The sequence below is a fragment of the Lepidothrix coronata genome, unplaced genomic scaffold (assembly GCF_001604755.1).
Source record: "Lepidothrix coronata isolate B3197 unplaced genomic scaffold, Lepidothrix_coronata-1.0 Scaffold159, whole genome shotgun sequence".
Lineage (NCBI taxonomy): Eukaryota > Metazoa > Chordata > Aves > Passeriformes > Pipridae > Lepidothrix > Lepidothrix coronata.
Window position 1 is genome coordinate 1,055,518 of NW_016690339.1, and position 24,679 is coordinate 1,080,196.

At 38.6% G+C, this 24,679-nt stretch overlaps 1 protein-coding gene across 1 annotated transcript in view; it reads right to left on the reverse strand.

Annotated features, from left to right (window-relative positions):
• The window catches only part of ARID2 (AT-rich interaction domain 2), a 103,025-nt gene that overhangs the window by 2,095 nt on the left and 76,251 nt on the right, over positions 1-24,679 (reverse strand). The window contains exons 15-20 of the mRNA XM_017829182.1: positions 21,813-24,646; positions 13,911-14,059; positions 6,039-6,177; positions 5,856-5,941; positions 1,447-1,570; positions 1,268-1,359 (exon numbers count right to left, since the gene is read on the reverse strand). Of these exons, the coding sequence (XP_017684671.1) occupies positions 1,268-1,359; positions 1,447-1,570; positions 5,856-5,941; positions 6,039-6,177; positions 13,911-14,059; positions 21,813-24,646 (3,424 nt within the window). The remainder of the gene's footprint in view (positions 1-1,267; positions 1,360-1,446; positions 1,571-5,855; positions 5,942-6,038; positions 6,178-13,910; positions 14,060-21,812; positions 24,647-24,679) is intronic.

Here is a 24,679-nt window from a genome sequence, read left to right on the forward strand (position 1 = left end):
AGACAAGAATATTCAGAATTAATCATTAGAAAAGTACTACAAAAAAATATTTCATGAATACTTCACAGACCTAAACTTTTAAAGATTTTTTTATATCTGAGAACACTGAAATCCCAGACTAATACAGGTTATAAGTAATCTCTAGTATGTGGTCCAACTCTTGCTCAATGCAGGGCCAACTCCTTAGCTAGATCACATTGCCCAAACTGATATCCAGTTGGGTTTGGAATATCGAAGAGAACAGAGACTGCACAACCTCTTCAGGGAGCTTGATTCCATGTTCCATCAACACTTACAATTTTACCTTCTTTTACTCATGGTATCTAATTAGGATTTCCTTGTTGCAAACTCTGCTCATTTCCCCTCGTCCTTTCACCATGCTCTCCAAGAAGAGCTTTGTCTTCCCTACAACCCCCAATTAGGCAGTTGAAGACATCAGGAGGATTTCTACTACCAGTATCAAAACTCATTTGTTTACAACTACAACTAGGAAATTCCTCTCTATTGGCAGGTTTTTGAAGAACAGGCAAAATTAATAAGACTCTTAGTAGAAATCATTACTTCTGCTATTAAGAAGCTGAAACAATGCAAAAGAAAACCAAGAAAACACTCAGCTTGTAAGTTCTTGGAAAAAAACAGAAGCAGCATGCATGGTGCTCACTGGCACAGTAACTAACTACTGCTCCTTTTGCATCAGAAAGAACTTTTCCTACTCAGTACCACAAGCCAGTGTTGGTCTATTTACTTACTGAAAGATCTGAAAGTGAGAGGAAAGCTGACTGAGTCATTTATTAGAGTTAACCCAAGTTTGGAGGGAAAAACAACAGAGAGGCAGTATGTATGAAACACAACAGTATGTCCCTCCACAACTTAAGAAAATGTTTGTAAGAGCTCAAGTTGAGATAAAAGGTACTGCCAATAGGAAGCTGCTTACAGAAGAATTAATTTTCATAGTAATGTAGTACTGCTTCAGGGGGAAAAGGGACAGACTCACTGCAAAGGCTTCTCTCATCGATCTCTAAAAATTTAACCTGTCAAATTTGCCAGACACTTTCAAAAGTCTGGGTCACAAATACCGTCTTTAGGTAAGGTAACGTTCAGCACTTACGTGGGGAAGTAAACAGTGCAGAACTGATAGAGAAATTGTACTGTCAATATACTTACTGCTTTTTTTTAAAAGATAGGTAAAGCCTACCTATTTGTTTGATACTGAAAGGAACAGAAACAACACTGCCCGTTAATATTAGAAAAACTATACAATGCTTACCTGCGACCACATTCTGAATATTTACCAATATTTTTTAGTATTAAGGCAGCTGTTAATCGGATGTGTTTAGTTATTGGTCCCTCTTTTTCATCCTACAAAAGTAAAGAGAAAAAAAATTTAAAAGCTCTGTAGTTAGTAGCAGGAAACAATATCTAATACTTGATTTAAATAGTACTAACTGTGAAATCTCTGAAGACAAGGTTTCTTGATCCCCTCCTTAATGCCATTAGGGCAGCACTCGGATGATTCACAATGGCCTTCTGTGCTCTGGGAGTAGAGGCAGTACCCCCTGCAGCTGGCTGCCTACATTAGAAAGAATTAATAAAAATAAGCTTGGCACTACTATCTAGAAGATTAAAAACTCTGAAAATACATTTTACAATTTTTAACCCATCTGAACAGAGACACAAAGATCCATTAATACTTGGTGCTGATATGTGATTGGCCTTTTGTTTCCACAGAAATAAATCTTACTGTAAAGCCTTCAGAAGAGTCATAGGCTTTATTTTATGTGAAAAAAACCACTTCTCTCGAAGAAGTCGTGCTCATCACCCATGACATTTGCGATGGAAAAGTAATATATTGTACTAATGACACAGCCACTTCCTGAAGTGTACCAATTTAAAGGAATGTTTTATCAGATAGGCTTTAACAGGAACTACGATACCAGTTATACAAATGCCATCTGAGATTTGGCCAGAGAACGTCCTTAAAAAACAGCTTTTCAATACTCGACACGGCTCACTGGGACCACTAGACATTAAGACAATATAAAATACATATTAACTGTGATTAGTGAGAAGTAATATAAAAGAACATAATTTAAGCTCTGATCTAAGACATAAAACATGTAATTGTTAAATCTGATCAAACATTTGTAAAACCAATTACCTGTTACTGCAGCTTTCAGATTTATTGATAAATTAAGCAGGGTATAACAAACATAGCAGAAGCGATTTTTCCTTTTTCAGTATTAACACTGAAGTCAAAGCTCTATTTAATGTAAAACTTTGCAATTACTCATATTATTAGAGTTTAGAATGTGTAAATAGCAATTTCACTTCATGAGCAAGACTCATAATGTCATCCTAAAGAACAATTTGCAGTATTGATGGTGAAAAATACCACCACACTTCAATATTTTGTACGATATTACTATGAAGTCTCTTAATACCCTACTAGAACCTGGTTAAGAAGTGCAAGTCGTGCTTACTTGCAAAGGTAGCATAAATCAAATGTAAATGTTCTATTTTTTAAAATGAAAGTTAACATGTAAGATTATTATTTAAGTATCTTATACTTAAAGTGAATTCTCTATTCACAGAGAATTTCTTTATAACCTGAAATTCTAACAGCAAGGAAACCCAGCTAAAAAGGAAGATGTAGTAACAGACCTCTCCTTAAAAACTCTGTCATTCTCCCCTGAATGGAAATAAAATATATAATATCTAGAATAAAATAGATAATATATAAAATAAATAAAAAAGCTTTATGAAGTAAAAGGGCAGGGGGCTGAATTAAGAAACTGTTGGGTACTGACATGTTTACAAAAGACTGAGTACCACAGTAAAGGAATTATCATGTTCATTGTTGATTTTTGGAACATTTTCCTTTAATTGAGAAGCACAAGGATTCATCAACGGAGGCTGTTCGGAATGTCTCTCTTCAACAGCTATCATACCATATTTAAGAAAGTTGAAGTACTATTGCCTTGATTCTAAAAATATTGAAAAAGGGACAACTGCAATAAATTAGGAAGATATTAAAAGATTATCTTCTCTTTTTAATTTTGGGGAAAAAAAAGAAACTGATAAAAAATTACTGAGACATCAAGTGGATTGAATTGTGTCTGTGGGCAAGTATCTCAAGAACCACCTAGATTTCCTGAATTTCTTTAATTATGTTATCAACTTAACTTCCAACCATACCATTCAAGTTATCATTTAAAGTTATCTCCTGCCCCACTCCCATGGTGCATGAAGAATGTTTCTGGTAGCTCACGCTACCACCTTTGCTTCAGAGGCAACAAGGAGAAAAAGATCAATCCAAAAAGATTCCAATGCACAAAGCTACAGTTAACTTGTAGTGCTACTTGACCTTCCAGAATGTAATATTCAGCTACCTCTGAAAACCAGAAGAGGAAGTGTTAAAATAATAAAACTTAAAAAGCAAGGAAATACAGAATTAAGGTATAAAACCAACACCGTAATGCAGCTTTATTTTGCCTACCTAATTCTAGCAAAAGCCATTACAGATTTTTTCAAGTGTGTATGGTGCTATAATAGACTGAAATGATGATTGGGGGAATGGGCCCTTGTTTGTTATACTGTGTCCCACATGTTTTAATTCCAGCACAAATAATGCTACCTGCACTTTCTGAGGTAGGTCTAAGTTTTACTAAATGGTGAGGGACTAAGTGAAAAAAGTTCACCTAATTAATGCCTAAAAATTGATGACTTAGGCATGCTTTGTCTCGATAGCAGTTTTTTAAAGATGTTTCAGCTCCATACAAGAGTTTAATGATATGGACTATCAGTGGTGTGATGATACATCTGACAAACTTCTAGGATTCAGCAAAAATTAAGCCAAAACCTTGTAAGACAGCTTTCAGACATGACCATGTAAAACAGCTTGAGGTGAGCTGCTGGAGTGAGCTTAGGGTTTTGTCTGACAAGTCATTGATTCTGAAAGCAAATTATCAGGTCTTGTCTCCCTCATGTAGCTGCTGGATGCTCTTTTCAGTTACGCAAACAGAACTCTGTGGCAGCGCTGGAAGATAACATGGGTTACACACTACATTTAATCAAAATATTCCTGTTTGTTGATTTCTTATTTGGTAAAAGACAGGAGGGGAGAGAGTAAAGGTAATGGAAAGGGAACCTCTGTGACTTTCTAAGAGAGGTAAGTGATTACTGTTTTGAGTGCTGACAGAGAAAGGTCTCATCCCTTCCTTTTGTTCCAGCCCACCTTCTACACTGGTGTTCAACTGACAGTAAGGCAAATGTATTCCACTCATCTGGCAAGCCCACTCTTTTGATTTATGAGTGGGTTTTTTTAAACAAATTGATTTACCATGGAATCTAACAAAAACTAGAGTTAGTTCTCTCACAGTAAGCAATGCACAAATGTGAGAAACAACAAAGGATGTCAGAGAGTCAAAACACAGAATCACGTAAGTTGGAAAACATTTCTAAGACAGCGAGTCTAACCATTGACCGCTGCCAAGTGCACCACTAAACCACGTCCCTAAGCACCATATCTGCACATCTTTTAAAGACCTAAAACATCCTACTTTGAGCAACGAAGTCCTTATTTCAATTTGTAGTCTGAAATCACATCCTTAGATTCTTGTGATATTTCAGTCTCAATATTTCAGCAAGAACTGGTTATGCATATAAATTCCTACTTTCTGAATCTGACCTAATTAGGGAATTCTGCCTCAGAAGAAGGGGTGTATGAACAGTTTTTCTCCTTTGAGTACTTGTGCCAGTTTTAAAGAAGCCTGTGAGAACACATAGCTACTGGATGTGTTATCTGTGTGACAGAACATTTTGAAAAGGCAGAGTTGAGATCACATCATGCTAGTAGATGGTGTCAGCCCTACACTTCCCACTTACCAAGTATTTAAGACTACATTAGCATAATCCTTCATTTTGTGATTTTCCCAGGTCTGAGTGTTGTTCAGTTTAAGGAAACAAGGAATCATAAGTCTGTGTTAAGATGGTTTTTTATATTAAAAAATAAAAGAACTCTCAAACTGAATTTCTCAGTTTTCATAACTCGACTTCCTCTGTTGCCTCCAGAACAAACTGCCAAATTTGTCTGGGACCACGTAATTACATCTTTAGTTTGCAACAAAGCAATTCCAGTCAGTTACTAACAAAGACCTAGTCTTAATACACTTATGTAAGTAACTGAACTCTGAGTAAATCCAATATTAAGATCCCCAAAACCTCACACCAATGGGCCTGTGCTCTCCAGTATTAATTCCTGATGGCTGAAATAATTCTGGAAAGAGAAGAGCCAAAGTTGATTCCAGGTAGCAACACAAAATCAGAAGACTCAGAAGAGTCTTTATCCTTTATCTTGCTTCTTGTTTAAAGGAAGGTTTATTACAAGAGTCCTGGGATCAAATCAGCCCAAATTTAGACCACAAAACTGGAAGGAATGCAGCAAGTTACCAGACAATCCATCTCAGCCGTATGACACAGATGAACTTTACACAACAAGTAACTTTCCATTTGGATTCTAAGCACTTTCCTGTTACAAGAAAAGTTATAAAATGCTGTCCAGTTGGAAAAAAAAAGGAGAACATGTTGAGAACAATGTTTATCATATAGTATTGATCCATATATCTTAAAGGATTACCTTTTGTCTTCAGGATAACTGCAACCACATCTCCCACATCAGAATCTATTCCCTCTTTTGTCTGTTTTGTCTTACTGTAATGGACCTCAAATTTGATTACTCTTGCATACTCTTACATGTGCAGTTTCACCTTATAAGCCAAGTTACAGACACACAAATTCTTCCAATAATTTCTATTTCTCTTATTTTCCCTATTGCTAATGAGGATTGAGTCTCTTACTTATTGGAAGGCTTCTGATTTCCTGCTTGTCCTTGTTCATCTTGCTTTAATCCTGCAAGCAAAGCATCTCTGGAACAGTGCTTATCCTGTTTGGGGAAAAGAGAGACAGTAAGAAAGGTGTGTGGAAATTTACCATGAAATTTTTACTGTTTTCTGAAGTAATATGTGAAAGAAAATCTGTACCTGTAAATGGGTAATGAAGGAAAACCTCTGCCGCTGGAAAGGTTCACATCCCTCCCATAAGCACTGCCCTGGGTAGACATCTTTTCCGCCATGTTCGGTTGCTGCATGATAGAAAACCTGTGATGGTGTCTGAAACCACCTACAAAAAGAAGGGGAGAGGAATTTAATTTTTTTCTTTCCCAGTTAATGGTAAGGCACAAATATCACAAACATTAAATCCATTAAACTTTTTTTTTTTTCTGAATTGAGACATGCATTGATAAATGAAAAGATGTAAAATTTTAAAGAGAGAAACATGTACACCTATTACCAGTGAGCTACCAATAAATGTCAATGTGATTTCGCCAAACCTGACTGAAATATCATAGTTCTGTTTTTCTGCTATACTTCAAAGAAATAATGCATGTTAATTCCCATAGACCCATTCTCTCCAATGAAGCAAAATACACCAATAAAGTATGAACAGCTATAGAAGATGAGCTGCATGTATTCATTTTCCCATTCTCCTTTACTGGCAGTCATACTCAGACCTTATTTAAACTTGAATAGGGAAAAAGAGATGTACACCATACATCTTACTTGCTCTCAATACTGCACACTTGGCAAAAGTGACAGACTAAGAGATCAACCTAAATTAATGCTCTTCAGCACTTGAATTCTAAATAATGGGAAAACTGATAGATATCATTTCCTGATGTGCACAGAAGTTGAAAAATGTCAGTTATGTGACCCTTTTTAACATCTTGAGTTTCAATTTTTGAGTCACAGAATCATAGAATGGTTTTGGTTGGAAGGGACCTCCAAAGGTCATCTAGTCCAACCCTTTTGCTATGGGCAGGGACACCTTGCACCAGACCAGGTTGCTCAGAGCTCCATCCAATCCAGCCTTGAATGTTGCCAGGAATGGGGCATCCACTGCTTCTCTGGGCTACCTGTTCCAGTTTTTCACCAAATGAAAATGACTTTCCAAACCCTCCAACTAAGCACCTTGCCTGCTAACAGCCCCAAAGCAAAGGACATGAAGCAAATTAGGTGCTTCTGCATCGACAGAAAATATGAAGCTGCCCTATGCCTGGCACTCCAATACTCTCAACAGTGTATTACGTGTTTTGTGTATATTTCTATTTGGTGAAAGCACAGGTGTGACATACCTCAACAGGGAGTTCAGCCTGGTAAAGGCTTTCTTCCATTTCTAAGTGGTGGAAAAGCTACAACTCACTTTGAATGCCACCTCAAAATACTGGTGAATCAATAGTTCTTAGATCTGTATTTTCAAATTGTCATAGCATCACAGAATCATTTTGGGTTGGAAGGGGATTTTGAAAATCATCAAGTTCCAACCCCTCTACCTGGGCAAGGACATCTTCAACTAGATCAGGTTGCTCAGAGTCCTATCCAACATGGCCTTTAACACCACCAGGGTTGGGGAAACCACAACATTCCTGGGCAACCTGTTCCAGTGCCTCACCACCCTCACAGTAAACAATTTTTTCCTAATATCCAACCTAAATGTACTCCCTTTCAATTTAAACACATTCCCCCTTGTCCCGTCCCTACATGCCCCATCTTTCCTGTAAGTCCTCTTCAGGTATTTGAAGGCCACAGCTAAGTCACCCTGAAGCCTTCTCTGTTCCATGCTGAACAATCCCAATTCTCTCAGCCATTACTCATAGGAAAGGCACTCCATCCCTCTGATCATCTTGGTGTCCCTCCTTGGTGTCCTGTGCTGGGGACGCCAGAGCTGGATGCAGCGCTCCAGGTGGGGTCTCACCAGGGTGGAGTACAAGGGTAGAATCACCACCCTCAGAGTACAAGGGCAGAATCACCTCCCTCAACCTGCTGGCCATGCTGCTTTTGATGCAGCCCAGGATACCACTGGCTTTCTGGGCTCCAAGTGCCCATTGCTGGCTCATCTCCATTCTCTCACCCACCAGCACCCCCAAGTCCTTCTCAACAGGGCTGCTCTCGATCTGTTCATCCCCCAGCCTGTATTGATATGGTATCAGCCTGACCCAGGTGCAGCACCTTGCACTTGGTCTTGTTAAACCTTGTGAGATTCCCATGGACCCACTACTCCAGCTTGTCCAGGTCCCTCTGGATGGCATGCCATCCATCCTTCACGTGTGTCAGCAGCACCACTCAGCTTGGTGCCATCTGCAAATCTGCTGAGAGTGCACTTGATCCCTCTATGTCATTGATGAAGATATTAAAGATCACTGGTCCCAGTATGGACCCTTGAGGGACACCACTCGGCACTGATGCCCATTGGGACTCTGAGCCCCTGACCACTACCCTCTGGATGTGACCATCCAACCAATTCCTAATCCACCCAAGAGTCTGCTCATCAAATCCATCTCTCTGAATTTAGAGAGAAGGGTGTTGGGGGGGGCATGTCAAAGTCTTTATAGAAGTCTAGACAAATGACATCTGGAGCCCTTCCCTCATCCACTGATGTAGTTACTCCATCATAGAAAGCCACTGGGTTGGTCAGACAGGATTCTCCCTTGGTGAAGCTCTGCTGGTTGTCTTGAATCACCTCCCTGTTCTCCATGTGCCTTAACATACCACTAGAAGGATCTGTTCCATGATCTTCCCAGGCACATACGTGAGGCTGACTGGTCAGTAGTTCCCAGGATTGTCCCTTCTTCCCTTCTTTAAGATGGGTATACTATGTTTCTCTTTTTTCAGTCACCCAGGACTTCCCCTGACTGCCATGACTTTTCAAATATCATGGAGAGTGGCTTGGCAACTACATCAGCCAATTCCTTCAGGATTCTAGGATGCATTTCCTCAGGTCCCACAGACATGTGCACATTTGGGTTCCTCAGGTGGCCATAAACCTCATCTTCACTTACAGTGGGAGGGACTTTGCTCTCCTAGTCCTCATCCTGTCGTCCACTTGAGAGGTGTGGGAAGAGAGGCTGGCATTCAAGACTGAGGCAGAGTAATTAAGTAGCTCAGCCTTCTCCTTGTCCATTGTTACCTGTTCACCAGCAGGTGTAGACCTTCTCTGACCTTCCTTTCCTGGTTAACATACTTGTAGAAGCCCTTCCTGCTTTTCTTTGTGTCCCTTGCCAGGTTCAGTTCCAGTTTTGCCTTGGCCTTCCTCAACCCCTCCCTACGCAACTGTACTTCTTCTCTATACTCTTCCCAGGTTACCTGTCCTAGTTTCCACTGCCTATGCCTATTTGCTTCTTGCCCTCTAGTTTGACCAGCAGTTCCCTACTCAGCCACGCCAGCCTTCTGCCTTCCTCGTCTGATTTCTTGCTCCTGGGAATCTCTTGCTTTTGCTCTCTATGGAAGACTTCTTTAAAGATCTGCCAGCTCTGTTCCGCTCCCTCGTCCCTGAGGGCAGTCTCTCACGGGATCCCACTGACAATCTCCCTAGAGAGCTGGAAGTCAGCAAGTTCAAGAGCCTTAAAGTTCAAGAGCCTGACTTTATTCCTTACCTGACCTATACTCCTCAAGACTGCAAACTCCACCAAGGCACAATCGCTGCAACTTAGGCTACCTCCAATCTCATGTAGACAATAGATGTGTTATTGTAACATATATCAGATGGTAAAGGAGAATCACTGAATTTCAAGAAGTATGACATAAAAATAGTGAATGATTCCAAGTGTAGGGATTTTTTACCCTAGATATACCCTAAAATGTATCTCAAGTGTTACAAAATTATGTCACTTATTTCAACAGAGAAAAAAGGGCCAAAAGATTCAGCTGTGCACTATTCATTTCAATACGATTAACCCAGGTCATCAACACCAACTTAAGGCTTGGACAGAAGAGGTGTAGCTGCTGCCCTTTGGGAAGTCATTACCACCAGCTGTTCTCACACACTTGCTGGACAGATGACACTGGTGCCACAGTCTTACCAAAGGGGAAACGTGTACCCACTTCAGCCACTCTGGTTCACATGCCAGTATTTTAATTTCAGTTAACAAGAAAAGTATTTGCATTAAGATGTTTAACTGAAATCACTGGGCTGAACAGTGCCAGGAGGAGATGACTTCCCATCAGAGACCTACAGCAAGTAGTCAAGGATGAAGCAGCATCTACAACCCACAGCAGTCATCTATGGACATGTGCGAGTCAGAACTTCCAGCATACAAACAGCAGACCAGTAAGTCCTTTGATCCAGCCACCTCCTTCCACATCCCACTACTACTCAGCAGTGACCATTATGCAAACATACTTGCAATCGATACCTACGCCTAAGTGTGCAGGTACTGTTACCTGAACAATTTAAAGATATCAGAGAGCTAATTTCACCCAGAGGAAAGTCTTCATTATAAACTGAATCCTACTGCAATAACCACCTGTAATACAACAAATTACCTTTTGCACAGGCAATAAATACTACTCTCTTTAGAAGCATTCATCTTTTACATGATACTCAGCCCTTACTGCAGGGAAGCTGGGAAGCAGAAATACCTGCCTCTTGCTCTTGGTCCAGGTATCCCATAGGAGGAAATGAAAACAAAGCGTTTTACATCTGCATTGGCTCAACAGCTGATGTTTCACAGGACAGAAAGATGTCTTTCCACAATAAAGGGGAAGTCAGTATATAAACTTAAGCCTGGCACAAACCTATTTATGAATAATTCCTGGCAGAGATGAAACAAATTTCATGGCAGAAGTAAAATCCAAAATACAGTGTAAAACATTTTATTCAACACGGCAAGGCTTTAGGAATATAAAGTCATTTCAGCTATGTTGGCTCATTCACTGTTTAATACATTCAGTATTGTACACGTCAATCACTGATCTGAAGATTCAAATTTACTACGATTTTGCAGAGAAAAACTATTTTTCCTTAAAGAACCACCTAACTATAGTAATAAAAAAAAGGCCTAAGTACTGACAATATGGTCAGTTCAGTCTAGACTCATTTCCCACCTAATTTCTCCATAATTCTGTTCAACCCCTGAACAGAACATTAAACTAGTAGGTGACATGACAGGCAGTGCAGATTCAATAGCACTTTCAATTTACTTTTTAAATACAAAGCAATTCAAGAGCAGACAACTGCCTACCTGTGAAACAGAACAGCAGCTTTTAAATTAAGCTACATACAATTAGCAGCACTTGCAGAGAGCTGAGGTTCAAAGGAAAACACCAACTTTCTGTTACAGTCTCAAAGCAAAAGTAGTGTGCTGACTGACACCTTTTAGAGTTTTACTTCCACTTCAGACACCAAATCTGAATACATCTGCCAGCGGCCAATCATTGCAACTACTTGCATAATTCAGCCTCATTTCTTGTGGTCTTCAGACACTGCTAAATCTGTGGCATTCTACATCTTGCTCTACTGTTTCCTAATTCAGTTCTAAAAAAATCCAAACCAAATAAAACACCCACTCACACCACTGGAATGCTGCTGACTGCAGCAGCCAAATTAATGGGTAGGAAAGACCATACTATTTTATTTATTTGTATTTATTTTGATTCTCAATAAAATGTTTTTTTTAAGGCCTTCACTGCCTTCTGCAATGCATCTTGGAAGGGAAACATAATGCTAACATTTTGTGAGAATTCAAGAACATGCACAGAGCAACGGGTGAAAATGACTGTTTCAAAGTGTCTCCTGTCCTATCTTTCCAGTTAACTACAAACACCATGAAAAAACCCCCACTGCTCTGTCATTCTACTATGATGAAACTGTCTGCCTAATCCTAGGAAAAAGAAAATTGCTAAGCAATCATGAATGAAACCAAGAACTGAATCTGAAGTTCACACAGACTAACAACCCACTCAAAAAATCTTCTTGTTTCCTGCTTAAACAACTCAATAAAAAACCCTAAGATTGAAAGCTATAAATAAAACAGTTAGAAGAACAGGTGGCAATTTCAGATTCTTCTTTCTGTCTGTTAAAATCAGGAATACTACAGGAGATTTGATACTCCTGTTTTTAATCAGGCTGTTCAAGGAATATGAACAAACAATATACGTTTGAGGAAAATGCTAACTTAACATTTTGGTTCTCACTTCACCACAGAGAACACCTAGGTTGGGACCGAAGTAACTATTCTAAAAGTGACAGACAGCATAAAAACAAGAGCTGTGTGTCACATGAGCTAAATCTATCAATGCAAAAATCTCTGAAGGCTTTTGAAAAGAATCAAACCACCATGAAAAAAAGTAGTACAGGAAGTAACAATGAGAGAAACTAAAGCAACAGAAATATGCTTGAAATAGAGATCAACTTGTAAAGTATCAGCCTTGTAGCCCTTAACTTCAGTCTCAGGAAAACCTTCTGCAGTAATATTTTAAGACAGACTACAAAAGACTGATCATGTAAGGTATAAGCAATAAGTATATTGCTCCTTCTCCTGCCTCAAAAATCTGTCTGCACATATTCACATCCTAGTTCACATGTGACATCAGCTTATTCCATGGTCAGATGTCACCTCAACACAACTTATCCTATATAACTTCTTTAGACATGGAAGAAAATTGGTGACTTGTGCTTTGAAACTGCAGTTCAGGAAACTCTTCAAGATGGTATAAATTGTCAAGGCTTCTGCTTGAAACCACCCCAGCTTTTCATTTCAAGCTCAATACAACCTACTCTTGTACCTACACAGGTGTTAATGCATCTATTATGCAGCCAGTAGAGTATGGTTCTAGGGTTCTATTTATTAGCAGTAAAGGAGGAAACTACAAAGTAAGTAAAGCCTTACATGTATTTCTTACATAGAGAAATGTCATCCATCAAAGAAAGAAAAATCACTTTTAAGATGAAAACAATGCAGTGATCTAAAAAACAACAGACCTCTACAGTACCAGTCAGTCTTATCTAAAATCTCTGTCTTACACTGACTTAATGATCTTAGAATTATGTTTGTAAGGAATGAAAGAAACAAAAATTACACCTTCAGGGGTCTACATAATAACAGTCCTTCAGTATTCCTATAATTCTGTTCAAATGCTTCAGTTTTACTATCAGTTCCAAAACATTCAAACTTCTCTATCTTTTCATCCCAACTTTCTGAACTTCCCACCAGCTTTCTGTCAAATCAGCTTGTCTTTATGATCCCTTTGTCTTGTCCTACAATGATGAAGTGTCTCACCCTTGTTCATGCCCATCCTATATCTTACAGGATTTTCCTCACAGTTTTCGGAGTGCCTATTTGACACCTGCCTTTGTCTCACCAATCTCTGCCCTCACTGGAAACTAAATATATTCAGAAACCTAAGTTATTTTAAAAATCAGTGTCATGATATACATATTGGTACACAAGTCATATCATGTTTTTACGAGCCTACATCTAAACGTCTTCTAGCTCACTCCTCTTTAAGGACAACAACAGTAAATCAAAAAAAGTCCAATCATTGCTGTCTAGTCTTAAGGCCAAGTTCCTTTTTATTTCCTTTCATGACAATGGTGTCCTGTGGCACACAAATGGCATAATTACTAAAATTAGTCATAAGCTAAATAAGACTTTGACCAGGACACAGAAGTGCAACAGCCTGCTCTTGCAAAACTGGAAATACAAGAAAATGTCAAGACATGATTTGTAACTGGAGTACAGGAACTATTTTTGTAGTTGCAACACAGAGAACAAGTTTCAGAGCTAGGATTTTTTTTTAACTTAACTACACGACTGTTTTATTTATTACTGAAAAATCAACATACTACAAGAAAGCCACATAATACTAATTTTATGCTCCGAAGTATAATTGAGAGCAGTCAAGTGTCTTGCTATCCCCCACCTCATTCAGTTTCCTCAACATTTTCATTTTATCTTTTCCCCACTGACAAAGTATAAGGTAACTTAAGGAAAAAGAAAGGATAGAACCTGTAGGATCACCTTCTATATACAAGCATCTGTTACATATTAGTAAAAGGTAAATAAAGGAGCCAGTTACTTTTTACAAGATTGCCACAGACACATGAAGTTCTGTCCAGGTTTTTTCATCTGCTCTGCATGCTGACTTGCTGCAGTGTATGACGGTGGCTGCAAATTGATCTGCTGGCCCGGTACTTGTACTGTTGGTATCGACGTTGCAGGTGTGCTCTGTAGAAAAAGTTAAACCACAGTTTTAAACAGGGCTTATTTCAATACTTGACGTGCAGTTTACTGTTTGCTGAAAGACCTTTTGTTTTACACTGTAATCCACCACAGTTTTTAACACTTTGAACTCTGAATAAGCATTAATAGATAAAATAACACGAGGGACATACAACTTTTACACTGTCACATTTATGCTGAAATTTTTAATATTCAAATTAATAAACTTTATGTTCAAACAGAATTACGACTGTAAGAAATTTCTCAAGGGCAGTAGTGGAGCAAAGGTTAACATTATTTTGCAAAGACTTTGTTTATAATTTAAGAAAAAAAACCATGCAAACTCTACGTGCTGCAATATCATCAGCATAGGGAGTAGTTTTGCTTTCCTATGTAAAAGTAAGATAAAATAATGCTAAACACAGCAGTGAGCCCTGAAACATATAAAACCGTTATAGGTTCTTTGATGAAATGGTTTTATGTACTGCATCTGTGGAATTCTTGAACTGTCACACTAAAATGCATCAGCCTCAAACAATACTGAAGAAACAGTATCAATGACCAGTAGGCTCCATCTATGACATACCATTTTCTCTATAAAACTTGGCAAATGATATAGTTCTTCAGGTTCTTGTAAAAACAGACAGCACACGTACCTTCACACAGAGCACCACATGCCCAGAACGCCTACACATGCTGTACAACTTGTATACAGTGAAAGAGAAACTTTTCAGAAAGGAAAAAGATGTTCCCTTTGCAATGTAAGAAGACATTATTTTAACACTGAACTAAAACTATCTTTAAAATTACCTACAAATATAAAACCAAAGTAATTTTTTTTCTGAGAAACAGATACAGAACACTGAACTTATCATTTCAGAACAGTGTTTATGTGATAATATTGTTACTCTTCTTTCTTTTTTACTGGAAGGCTCTGGCCAGCAAGATATTTATAAAGATGATGACAATAGAAGAATTAAGCTTTTGAATATTATTTAGGAATAAAGACCTAACATCCTTTTCTTCCCTACTGTTTGAAGGAATGTAACACTCTAGAGAGACCAAATAACATTACTTTCAAGTCTATGTTTAAGAATATTATAAAGCAAGCACTTTCAAATGGTGCACAAAATACTCTGTTTAGGCCTTTACAGCTTTGTTACTAATAACTTCAGACTTCTACTACAAAGAAACGAACAGTTAACTGCAACTTCTATAACTTCATTTGCATGTTGATTTTGCATTTTCTTACTGCTGCTCTTTATTGGCATTGCGGACAACAGTCATACAAGGTATTAAGTTAATAACTATCACAGATGATACAATGCTAGTAATATGACCAAAGGGACAGCAAAAAGCCCAATCAAAAAGCAAAACACTTCCCATTCCAAGTACAAAACATGATAAAAATAAGGCAAAACTCTGCAAAACTTCTGAACACAGCATAACTACTTATGATGCCTGTAATCTGTCTGCATATATGAAAAGTTTTAAGAAAAGGCTTGAGTCCTTTAGTCATAACTACAAATTATTTTGAACTCATCAATGATTTTCACCTAAAGACCTCTAAACTATTTTACAGAATGGGTAACGAATCCTTCACAATGTATCTTTTAACAAAAGGTAAACACAAGTGGAACCTTTTAAGATCAATGTCCTTTAAACAGGCATTTTTAAAGTGAAGCTGCAAGTAATCAAATATTAGCAGTACAGCTTGTTTTGCAGCCTTCGCTTGGCATCCCAGTATCAACACATTATGATGGTCTTTATGCGACTTTTTATCCCTGTAGAACTTCTGTCTCCTTTAATGTGCAGAAGCAAAAATGAGTTTACTGAATGAATTCAGTATTTCATTTAATTCTTATCATTCAGTGTGTGGTTCATGTATTATTTACTCCATTCAGAGCAAACCCTGCAATTAATCCAGAATTATGAATTTTCTCAAGGGCTTCTCTGGCAAGGTCTCCAAGTGGTATTCAAAGGTTTTAATACCATCTAATAGAAAAATTGTTTATTTTAAACAAGAAGATCTGAGATACACACCACAAAATGTTACATGCTGAAAATGAAAGACCACAGAAAAGGAAACAAATTTTCAGGTCAAAAAGTGAAAATTCAGCTTCCCCTCTAATTTCTACCCCCCTTTTTTTTCCAGTGAGGAAAAAAAGCTGACAAATTGAAAAGAAATACGTAAAATAATTGCGGTTGTTTAAATTCTCTTATTATTGCTCTACTGTAGTCTTGCTCAAACGCGTACCATTAGGTTGTCACAACTTCAACGTTTTTTTGAAGAGAAACCTGCCTACCAGGTGTGCTGATTATATTTTTAAATCGACACATAGAGCAAAGTTAATTAATTAATTAACGCTTTCCTAGGTTTTACTTTACAAACATAAGTTCTACATTCGAACATCTCAGACCTTTCCTCTCTTCATTCAAGAGATCAGAAATACAGCTAATTTTCGGTTTCCTCTTCCCTCCTCTATTTTCTTGTACACGTTTAGTAATGCATGATACACAGAACATCACTAAAATTAGGTATAGCCTTTGTTTCCCAGAAATATCCCAGAAATATACCTAGAAATACTAGTTATGTGCTATTTAGTTTACAGTACAATGATTATGTAAGCTCACTTATTTCTTTAACATACAGAACCATGACAGACATTAAATTTTTCCTAATAAAGTCTTTCTGGGAGATGTAAGATTGCAAAGTCTTTCCCTGTGGCATAAAGATTTCACAAACTTTCCTCCTCTAGCAAAAAGATTTAACGAACCCACGTTCCCCAACAAAACAAACACACAGTACTCTAGTACTCTAGTTTCGTGACATCTTTTTATAATCAAATTAGACCTCTCCATGATATGATATGCAACTGCCACCACTTAGCCCTTTTGTCACAGGATCTTGGGACTGAAAGGTAGCTCTACAACAGCAGCATCACATATCTCAGTATGATTTGCACTGAACTCTAAAGTACACAAATACAAACCCTTAATGCCTGTACAGTCTTACAGAACAGATACTACAGCCTCCTTTAATAAGCAGGTGGAGATTTTATATCTAGATTAGGTTGACTTTAGATTGAGATATCGGAGGTAGGGTGGAGGTCCAACCTAGTCATGAAAACTAAGAGTACAGCTAAGAGCTTTCTGCTAACTAGAATGGACTGTTTACAAAGATGCTAATTAATTTTATGCACAAGAACTCCTCTGTTCAGGTACATGAGCTCCTTGTGTGGTAGGAATAAAAAACCCTATGGCCTGGGGCCAGAAATGGCCTCCACCCACATTTCACAGAACCAATGGTGCCATTCCCTTTATGCATGAACAGATAACTATTTTATCATGATACCTGCCCATTTTACTTAAAAGGTCTACTGTGCCAACAGCAAGAGAACACACTGCATCCCAGTGTGTAGGGGATTCTGCTGACATGCAGAGACATGTGCAGTTTAAAAGCATTAGGTTGCATTTTTTCTCCCATCATTAGTATGCACACACCCATAGTAAATACATTTAACTCAAACAGTTAATTATTAGCAAAAATATTTTTAAAGTATCACAGGATTTACAGTTTGGTACCAGAAATTTTTTTTTATCTTATTCATGATAACGAACACATCTATAAAGAGGTAACACATAAGCTGAAAACAAATAGAGCAGAATTTGAGTCTGAGGAAGGGGTCAAGTAGATGGGCAGCCAACAAAATAAATGTTCTTTTCTTGTTAGATTACTGAAGTTTATGCCTCCTTGCAACAGTGTGTTTCACAAGTGAAGGGCAATAAAAGTACAGAGATTCCGTATTTCAGTCCTTCCAGCTGAGAAACTCACTTGCTCTGTGGCTAGGAATGAATCACACCTCCTGGAGCTACACACCTGCTTTCTGGTGCATAGTAATTCTCAGCTTCCCAACCAACAAAGAGCAGGAGCAGGTAGTCAAGGCCACACAGATTTTGCACCTAAATTTCAACACAAGCATGTTTTTCAAGTGGACAGCCTTAAGAGAAATGGGTGTGCATTGTTCATGAGGGGATGACAGTGATGAGCAGGAAAGTCATTACTTTAAAAGCCAGATAAGGCAATTTAAATCAGATATGTTCAGTTCTAAGAACTTGCATGATATCAGAGCATTCCTTCAAAACATACACCAACTGGGACAAACGAACATGGTTATGTTCAACAGATGTTTTGGAGGCGTTTCAAGAGGAGTAAGAAAAAGTGGAAAAGAAAAGCATACAGATAGGTAATTGCTCATTTATTTTCCAACCACCAGACTAGCACAACGCCTCAGGAAAGCAATAAACCAGGAACAGGGAACACCAAAATAAAATGAAGCCAAGAAAGTAAAGTGCCAGTTCTGTCTCCTCTCAGAGTACATTTCATGAGTACATTACAAAATATATTAACAAAATTGCAACACTGTGTATCATGTATACCTCGTCAGACATAACAAATATACTCATAGCCCATTTTTTTATCAAAATGCAAAATATAAAAAGAAAAATTTTTAAAGTCAGAATACACGTAGTTATTTTTCAATAAGCTTTGCTGAGGTATACAATCAACATGGAATAATCTCAGGTTACACACAGAAGATACCTGTGTCTAACTGGATTTTGATGGCACTTACATGGGCTGTCCCATATACAGCAAGTATGTAATTTTTATTATTTCAGTAGGCCATTTAAATTAACATTCTTCCCCAAGCATAAGTACCAGCCCATTTCAAACTACCATTCATATAACGAAAACAAATTTCTCTTAACTTCTACATTCCCTTAAGCATTATTTCATTCTTTTTCTTCCTTTTCTTAATTTTCATTTTGCTGATCCCCTGCTCCTCTATTCATTTGTCCCTCCTTATCTTCAAGCATTTTCCCTTTCTCCTCTCTGCAGTTCACAACAACTAATCTTGATGTAGCTCCATAAACAATACTGTCTTTTCTGTCCTCAACATCTCTTTTTCCAGTCTTCCTATTTGGTTTCACTTTGATTACAATTTCTTCCATCCCTTTCACACTTCACTGAAATACAAGCTGTAGCTTAAAACAAAAATTTAAGATAACAAGCAAACACGCTAAAAGCTTCAGCAGCTATGTAATTTTGCCATAGCTAATATCCCTTTATTCTCTGTCCCTCACCATTTTTCTCCACTGGGTTGTATTTCTAATAAATTTAACAGTGTCTGTAGAAAGAAACATGCACTCCTATTTCTTCTGCAAGACAGCCAATATATATTAGGTACTACAGAGGATAAAATAATGCAGATGCTCAAGCGAAAGTGTTCCTTAGCTGCTGCCCTTCCCAAAGTCAGGGACAAGGAAGCTGCTTATCAGACAAGACTCAAAATAGGATGGAGAAAACAGAAGATTATATGGGGTCTAACCTTAAAAAAAGTCATCACTAAAACTCACACCAAGTTCATGAGAATTTGGCTACATTTTAGTATTTCTGGATGTCTCAAAGGTACTCCTAAAAGCAGACTCGATATTAGAAAGATTTAACATCTGCTTTTCCGGAAAAAGCAATGGCTGCTCAGCAGCTTTGGGAGCTGGCCAGAATGACTTAGATACTGTTCATAGTCCAACACATTCATTTTAAAGAAGTGGCAAAGATCTTTAAAAGTCTTATGCCAAATTATGATATTAACTATATCTGAACCAGAGTACTATAAAATGGATTCAATTATAAGTCAGTATTTTACATTGTCATGACAGACATCATTCATAAATATACAGCCATATGGTTAAGACAAATAGCTAATGAATATATTTTTCATCAAGATCAAAACTAATTAACTCCTTTTCCCCGTATTTCTGTAATTCTGAAGAAAGGAAGGGCATCCTACAGACAGCAGAATGAGCAAACTTTCAGGGAAGGAGACATCAAACCAAGTTCTCCTCATGTGCAAATATGTACTGAATGGCAAACCCAGCCAGCAGCATTTTTGTTTGTACAGGCAATGGAAAATGTGGGAACTATTAATGATAGCGATATTAGGGAGAGTGTAAAAAAGAAATCATCGGCAAAGGAAAGATTCTCTTTTTTTTTCTATTTCCCCCCCTCTATTATCATGATACATACTATCAAAATCAAATGAAACAGTTAAATGTAATATTTCACTCTTCTCAAAATTCTTACAGTCTAAGAGTTTAGTAGCTGTTTGAGATGCAACTGCAAACTCCTGTCAGTCACATATCCAGGGAATAAATAAACATAGATAATATTTATTCCATTCCAGAGACATAACCATATCATTCTGTGCGTCAGCCAAATCCTTAGTAAAGCTGTAACAGAAATTTAAACTGTGTAACAGCTAAAGACACTTGGTGTAAAAGCAAGGCATAGTTACTATATCCACACTACATAAAATCAAGCACATTAGTGTCCCCATGCTGCCAACAGAAACTTTCATTTTGGTAAAATTGTTTCTACTAAGAACAAAAATAAATAACATATCAAAATAATACAGACTTCACTCTAACAAAACCTAACTGAAAATTTAGGAGTGAGTTCGAAGACGTTTTAAGAATGTAACGCTGAGCAGTCAAAAGAAAAAAGTAGAGAAAGAAAAACAGAAAGGTAACTTGTTAACTGTTAGACCTGATTTCTGAGCTCCTAGATGAAGGAAAGTTGAAAGCTTTCAAGAGAAACCTAACTTGACACAGGAGAAGTAGCACTAGCCATCACTTGCCACATTTTGAGTTCCAGCTGTTTAAGTCCATAAGGTCTATACTTTCTACTTTGTTGAAGACAAACAAACAAAACCCCAACCAAATAAACAAAAAAGATAAAAAATAAAAGCCCTGTTACTCCAAGGTCAAAATGCACAAACATACATTCAGGACTTTACTTCCTCTCTCTGGTCTGTCAGAACTTTAACTGCCAGACCTACCATTCTATTCTCTTTGCTCCTATTCAGGTTAGGAGTGTTTTTGTGGAGAGGTATTTTCTGTCTGTGTACAAAACTAAAATAAATTATAGAGACGAATAATCTCAAACATGATTATTTTTACTTATTAGTAATCATAATAATCATGGCCATACCTCATTTCTAGTAAAGTGTTGGGAGTAACCACTTCTGAAAGATTAAATGAAGTTTAATCTCAAGGAGATTCTCAAGGGAGAAAAAAAAACCAAAAACCCTCTCCAAAGCTTGGCAAAAAAAAATACCACCCGGAAACAATGCTTATGTCATTGATAAAATAAATGTTGCAAATATTTTATAATAAATGAATGTAAATATTCCAACAATTTACAAAACAATACTTTCTGTAGTGAAAGCAGTGAATCCACAAAGCAAGACCTCGAAGATTGCCTTTAAATGCAAGAATTTCAACTCATTTCAGCAAGCCAAATGCAGGTGTGGTGATTAACTTCAAAAAACCATATTCACCCCTCCATAGTGATCAAGAATAAAGTGCAGAACAGTACTGACATTTTTACAAGACTATCCAGCAAATCATGGCTGTTTTCAGAACAGTTAATCCTTAAGGGAAGAAACAGTGAGCAGAAGTTCTTTCCTCACTGCATATTGTCAAGCTACAAATTTTAAATTCCACTATTGTCACTGATATTGAAGAAGTATGTAAACTGTTAGAACTTTAGTCTGCGAAGAACAGAAAGCATAATTTTCTGAATATTTTAAATACTATGCAAGAGGTATTGACCGAGTTCACATTTTCAGCCACGTTATTTCACAGTATTAGTCAGAATCACAGTCAGAATAAACATAAAAAGAACACCACAACATACCTGTGTGACCATGCTTTGTATATACGTGGTTGGATGCTGCTGCTTTTGTTGAACAGCACTTTCTATTGCTACTTTCGCTACAGTGCTTGGATCCGCTCCAGCTGGCACAGCAACCATAGTTGCACTGCAACCAGCATTGTTGGGGTCACTGATTGTAACAATTCTAACTCCTACTTTATTTGGAATTCCTGGAACAGTTTCCCTGTCATTATCCTCTGCTGGCCTCTTTGCAGTTTTGCATTCTGCTGTGCCATTAGTAGACCGAACTTCGGAGGACAGGGTAGACTGGGACACTCTAGGTCCTGAGTGTGGAACTGCTATGATTTGATGCCCCTGTATAACAGAGGCTGTAGATTGTGGTGAGACAACTACACTTGGGCGTTGCTGAGGCACATCTGAATTCAAACTTGAAGCTAGAGGTCCATTAGGTAAATCAGTGTTGGTACCACTAAGTTGCTGGGTTAACAGTTTTGCAGCCTCCTGTGTACCGCTTACAATAGGTGAACTACTCAAAGTGAATACAGGCCCGTTAGAAATTCTTTCCCCTTGATCACCTTTGGCAGTATCTTGCTGCGTGGCATCCAAATTCCCTTGTTGTTCCACTGAAGATATCTCACCATTTCCTACATGATTGGAAGTTTTGTGATTTGGAATGTTTTTGCTCAAATGAGTACAATCTCCTTTATCAAAATCACAGATTCCATTAACTAGGGGCTTCTTCAAATCACTTTTAATTTCCTGTGTGTCCGTTTGTTCAAAGTTCTGCTTTCCAGGAGCTCCGTTCTCACCCATTTCTAATGATGGCCCATTACTGACTTGTGAGCACTGATTGGCCTCATTCTGTGTTTTCCCTGAGTTAGAAGGAGGTAGACTGGAGTCACTATACTTTCTCCCATTTAAAAGACTTCCCACCTGCATTTCATTTTCTTTTGCATCCCCATTGCTGGTGTTTGCAGCTCCTCTTCGGCAGGAAGGATTCTCCATTACTTCAATTTTACGTTCATGAATGTGTAAACCTGTTGCTTCCTTTGCTTCTTCCTCCTTTTGGCAAATTATTTTATCACCTTTGAATGGGGGAGCAGCAGTACACGGTGATTGTCCAGCTGAAGGTGCTTGAGTAGCTGGAAGTGTTTGCACCTGTAGCCCAACTCCTGTCTGTGCTCCACTCACTGCAATTCCTGCTGGAGCAATGATTTGAGTTGTGTTTCCCTGACTCACAGTTGCAGTAGCAAAACTCGTATTTGGCACAACTGTTATCGTAACCTGGTTGCCAGTAGTCCCTTGGAAAATAGTTGCTGGGCTGTTTGAGATCAACTGGCCTGGCAATATCTGTAAATTAGAAATGGGTACTGTTTGCATGGCCCCTTGGGGTGGGATCGCACCCGGGACCAGCTGAACATTTTGCTGTCCAACTAGCAGCTGTTGAGCTGTAGACTGTCCTTGAACTCCAAAGCCTGGTGCCTGGTTATTGGCCATCTGATAAACCACCTGAGGGCTAGGAGCTCTTGCATTGTTAGGTGGAGGAATCTGTGGAGCTGGGAGTATAAGTTTCCCCCCTGGAGTTGAGGGGCCTCTTTTCGGAAGAAGCAGTTGTTTTATCAGGCTAGACTCACCAGAGTTGGGCTGGCCAACTCCTGGATTAGCTTGTTGGGACTGAACCTGCATTTGCATCGGTTGTTGTACCTGTACCTGCTGCTGCGACGATGCTGGTGAATGTTGCTGCTGCTGCTGCCTCTTTACAGAAAGCATCTGGCTAACAGTAGGAGGGGGTCCTTGTGACTGAGGAGTGGTAGATGAAGATGACATAACTGTAGGGACTTGATTATTTGCAACTGGACCTGGGGATGGTGAAGATGATGGAGTAATGCTTGGCTGTCCAGCCAACTGGACAGTCTGACCAGCAGGAATAGAAGCTGGATTAGCAAGCACAATTTGATGAATGGCTGGTGCATATGTCTGACCTTGCTGAGCTGGCTGGCTTACGATCACTACACTTTGCTGGGACGGTGGTGGAGGCTGCTGCTGTGGCTGCTGTACAGCAGATGAACCTTGCTGAGACGGCAGAGGTTTTGGTGCAATATTCTGAAACCCTACTCTAGATGTTGGTGGGTTTTGGACACCTGCGATTGTAACTACCTGCCCAGCTGCTACTTGGAAATTTTGAACTGTGGTGGCAGAAACAATGTTAGATGCAGAGGTTGTGACGTACTGCTGTGGTGCTATGATGACTGTATCTTGTTGCTGGTTACCCGCAGAAGACTGCTGAGATGACGTTTGCCCAGGCTGTGATGATGTGCTAATTAGCTGCTGACCCTGTGAAACTGCTGAACTGCATGCTGGTAGGTTTTGTACTCTGCCAAATATATGACCCTGAGGTACAGCTTGCTGAATTACCGTAACAGGAGTGCCTGAAGGTATCTGTCCTGGTACCACTGCGTGCAGTGGAGACTGTTGTTGAATTACAGGTTGGTGGTGAAGCAACGTCTGAGAACCCACAACAGTAACAGACGGCTGTTGACCTGTAGTGCTGTGATTTTGATTAGAAGCTCCTCCCACAGCAATAGTAACAGGAACTGCAGACTGAGGAACAGAGCTCTGTATTACTGCAGCCTTCACTACTTCACAGGATATTGGACCTTTATTCTGAATAACAGTCATTGGAGCATTTTGTTGTGTATGAATAGAAGGATTTTGTGGAATTCTAGAAACAGTCTGTGCCACAGTATGAACACCTTGAATTGGAAAAGACATCTGTGTTGCTGTCAAAGTTGAAGACTGGTTAATAGGGGTCCTCTGATAGTGATTTCCTACACTTGGTAGCCCATGCGGGATTCCTGTTGAAATAAAACACAGTAAAAGTTTCAAAG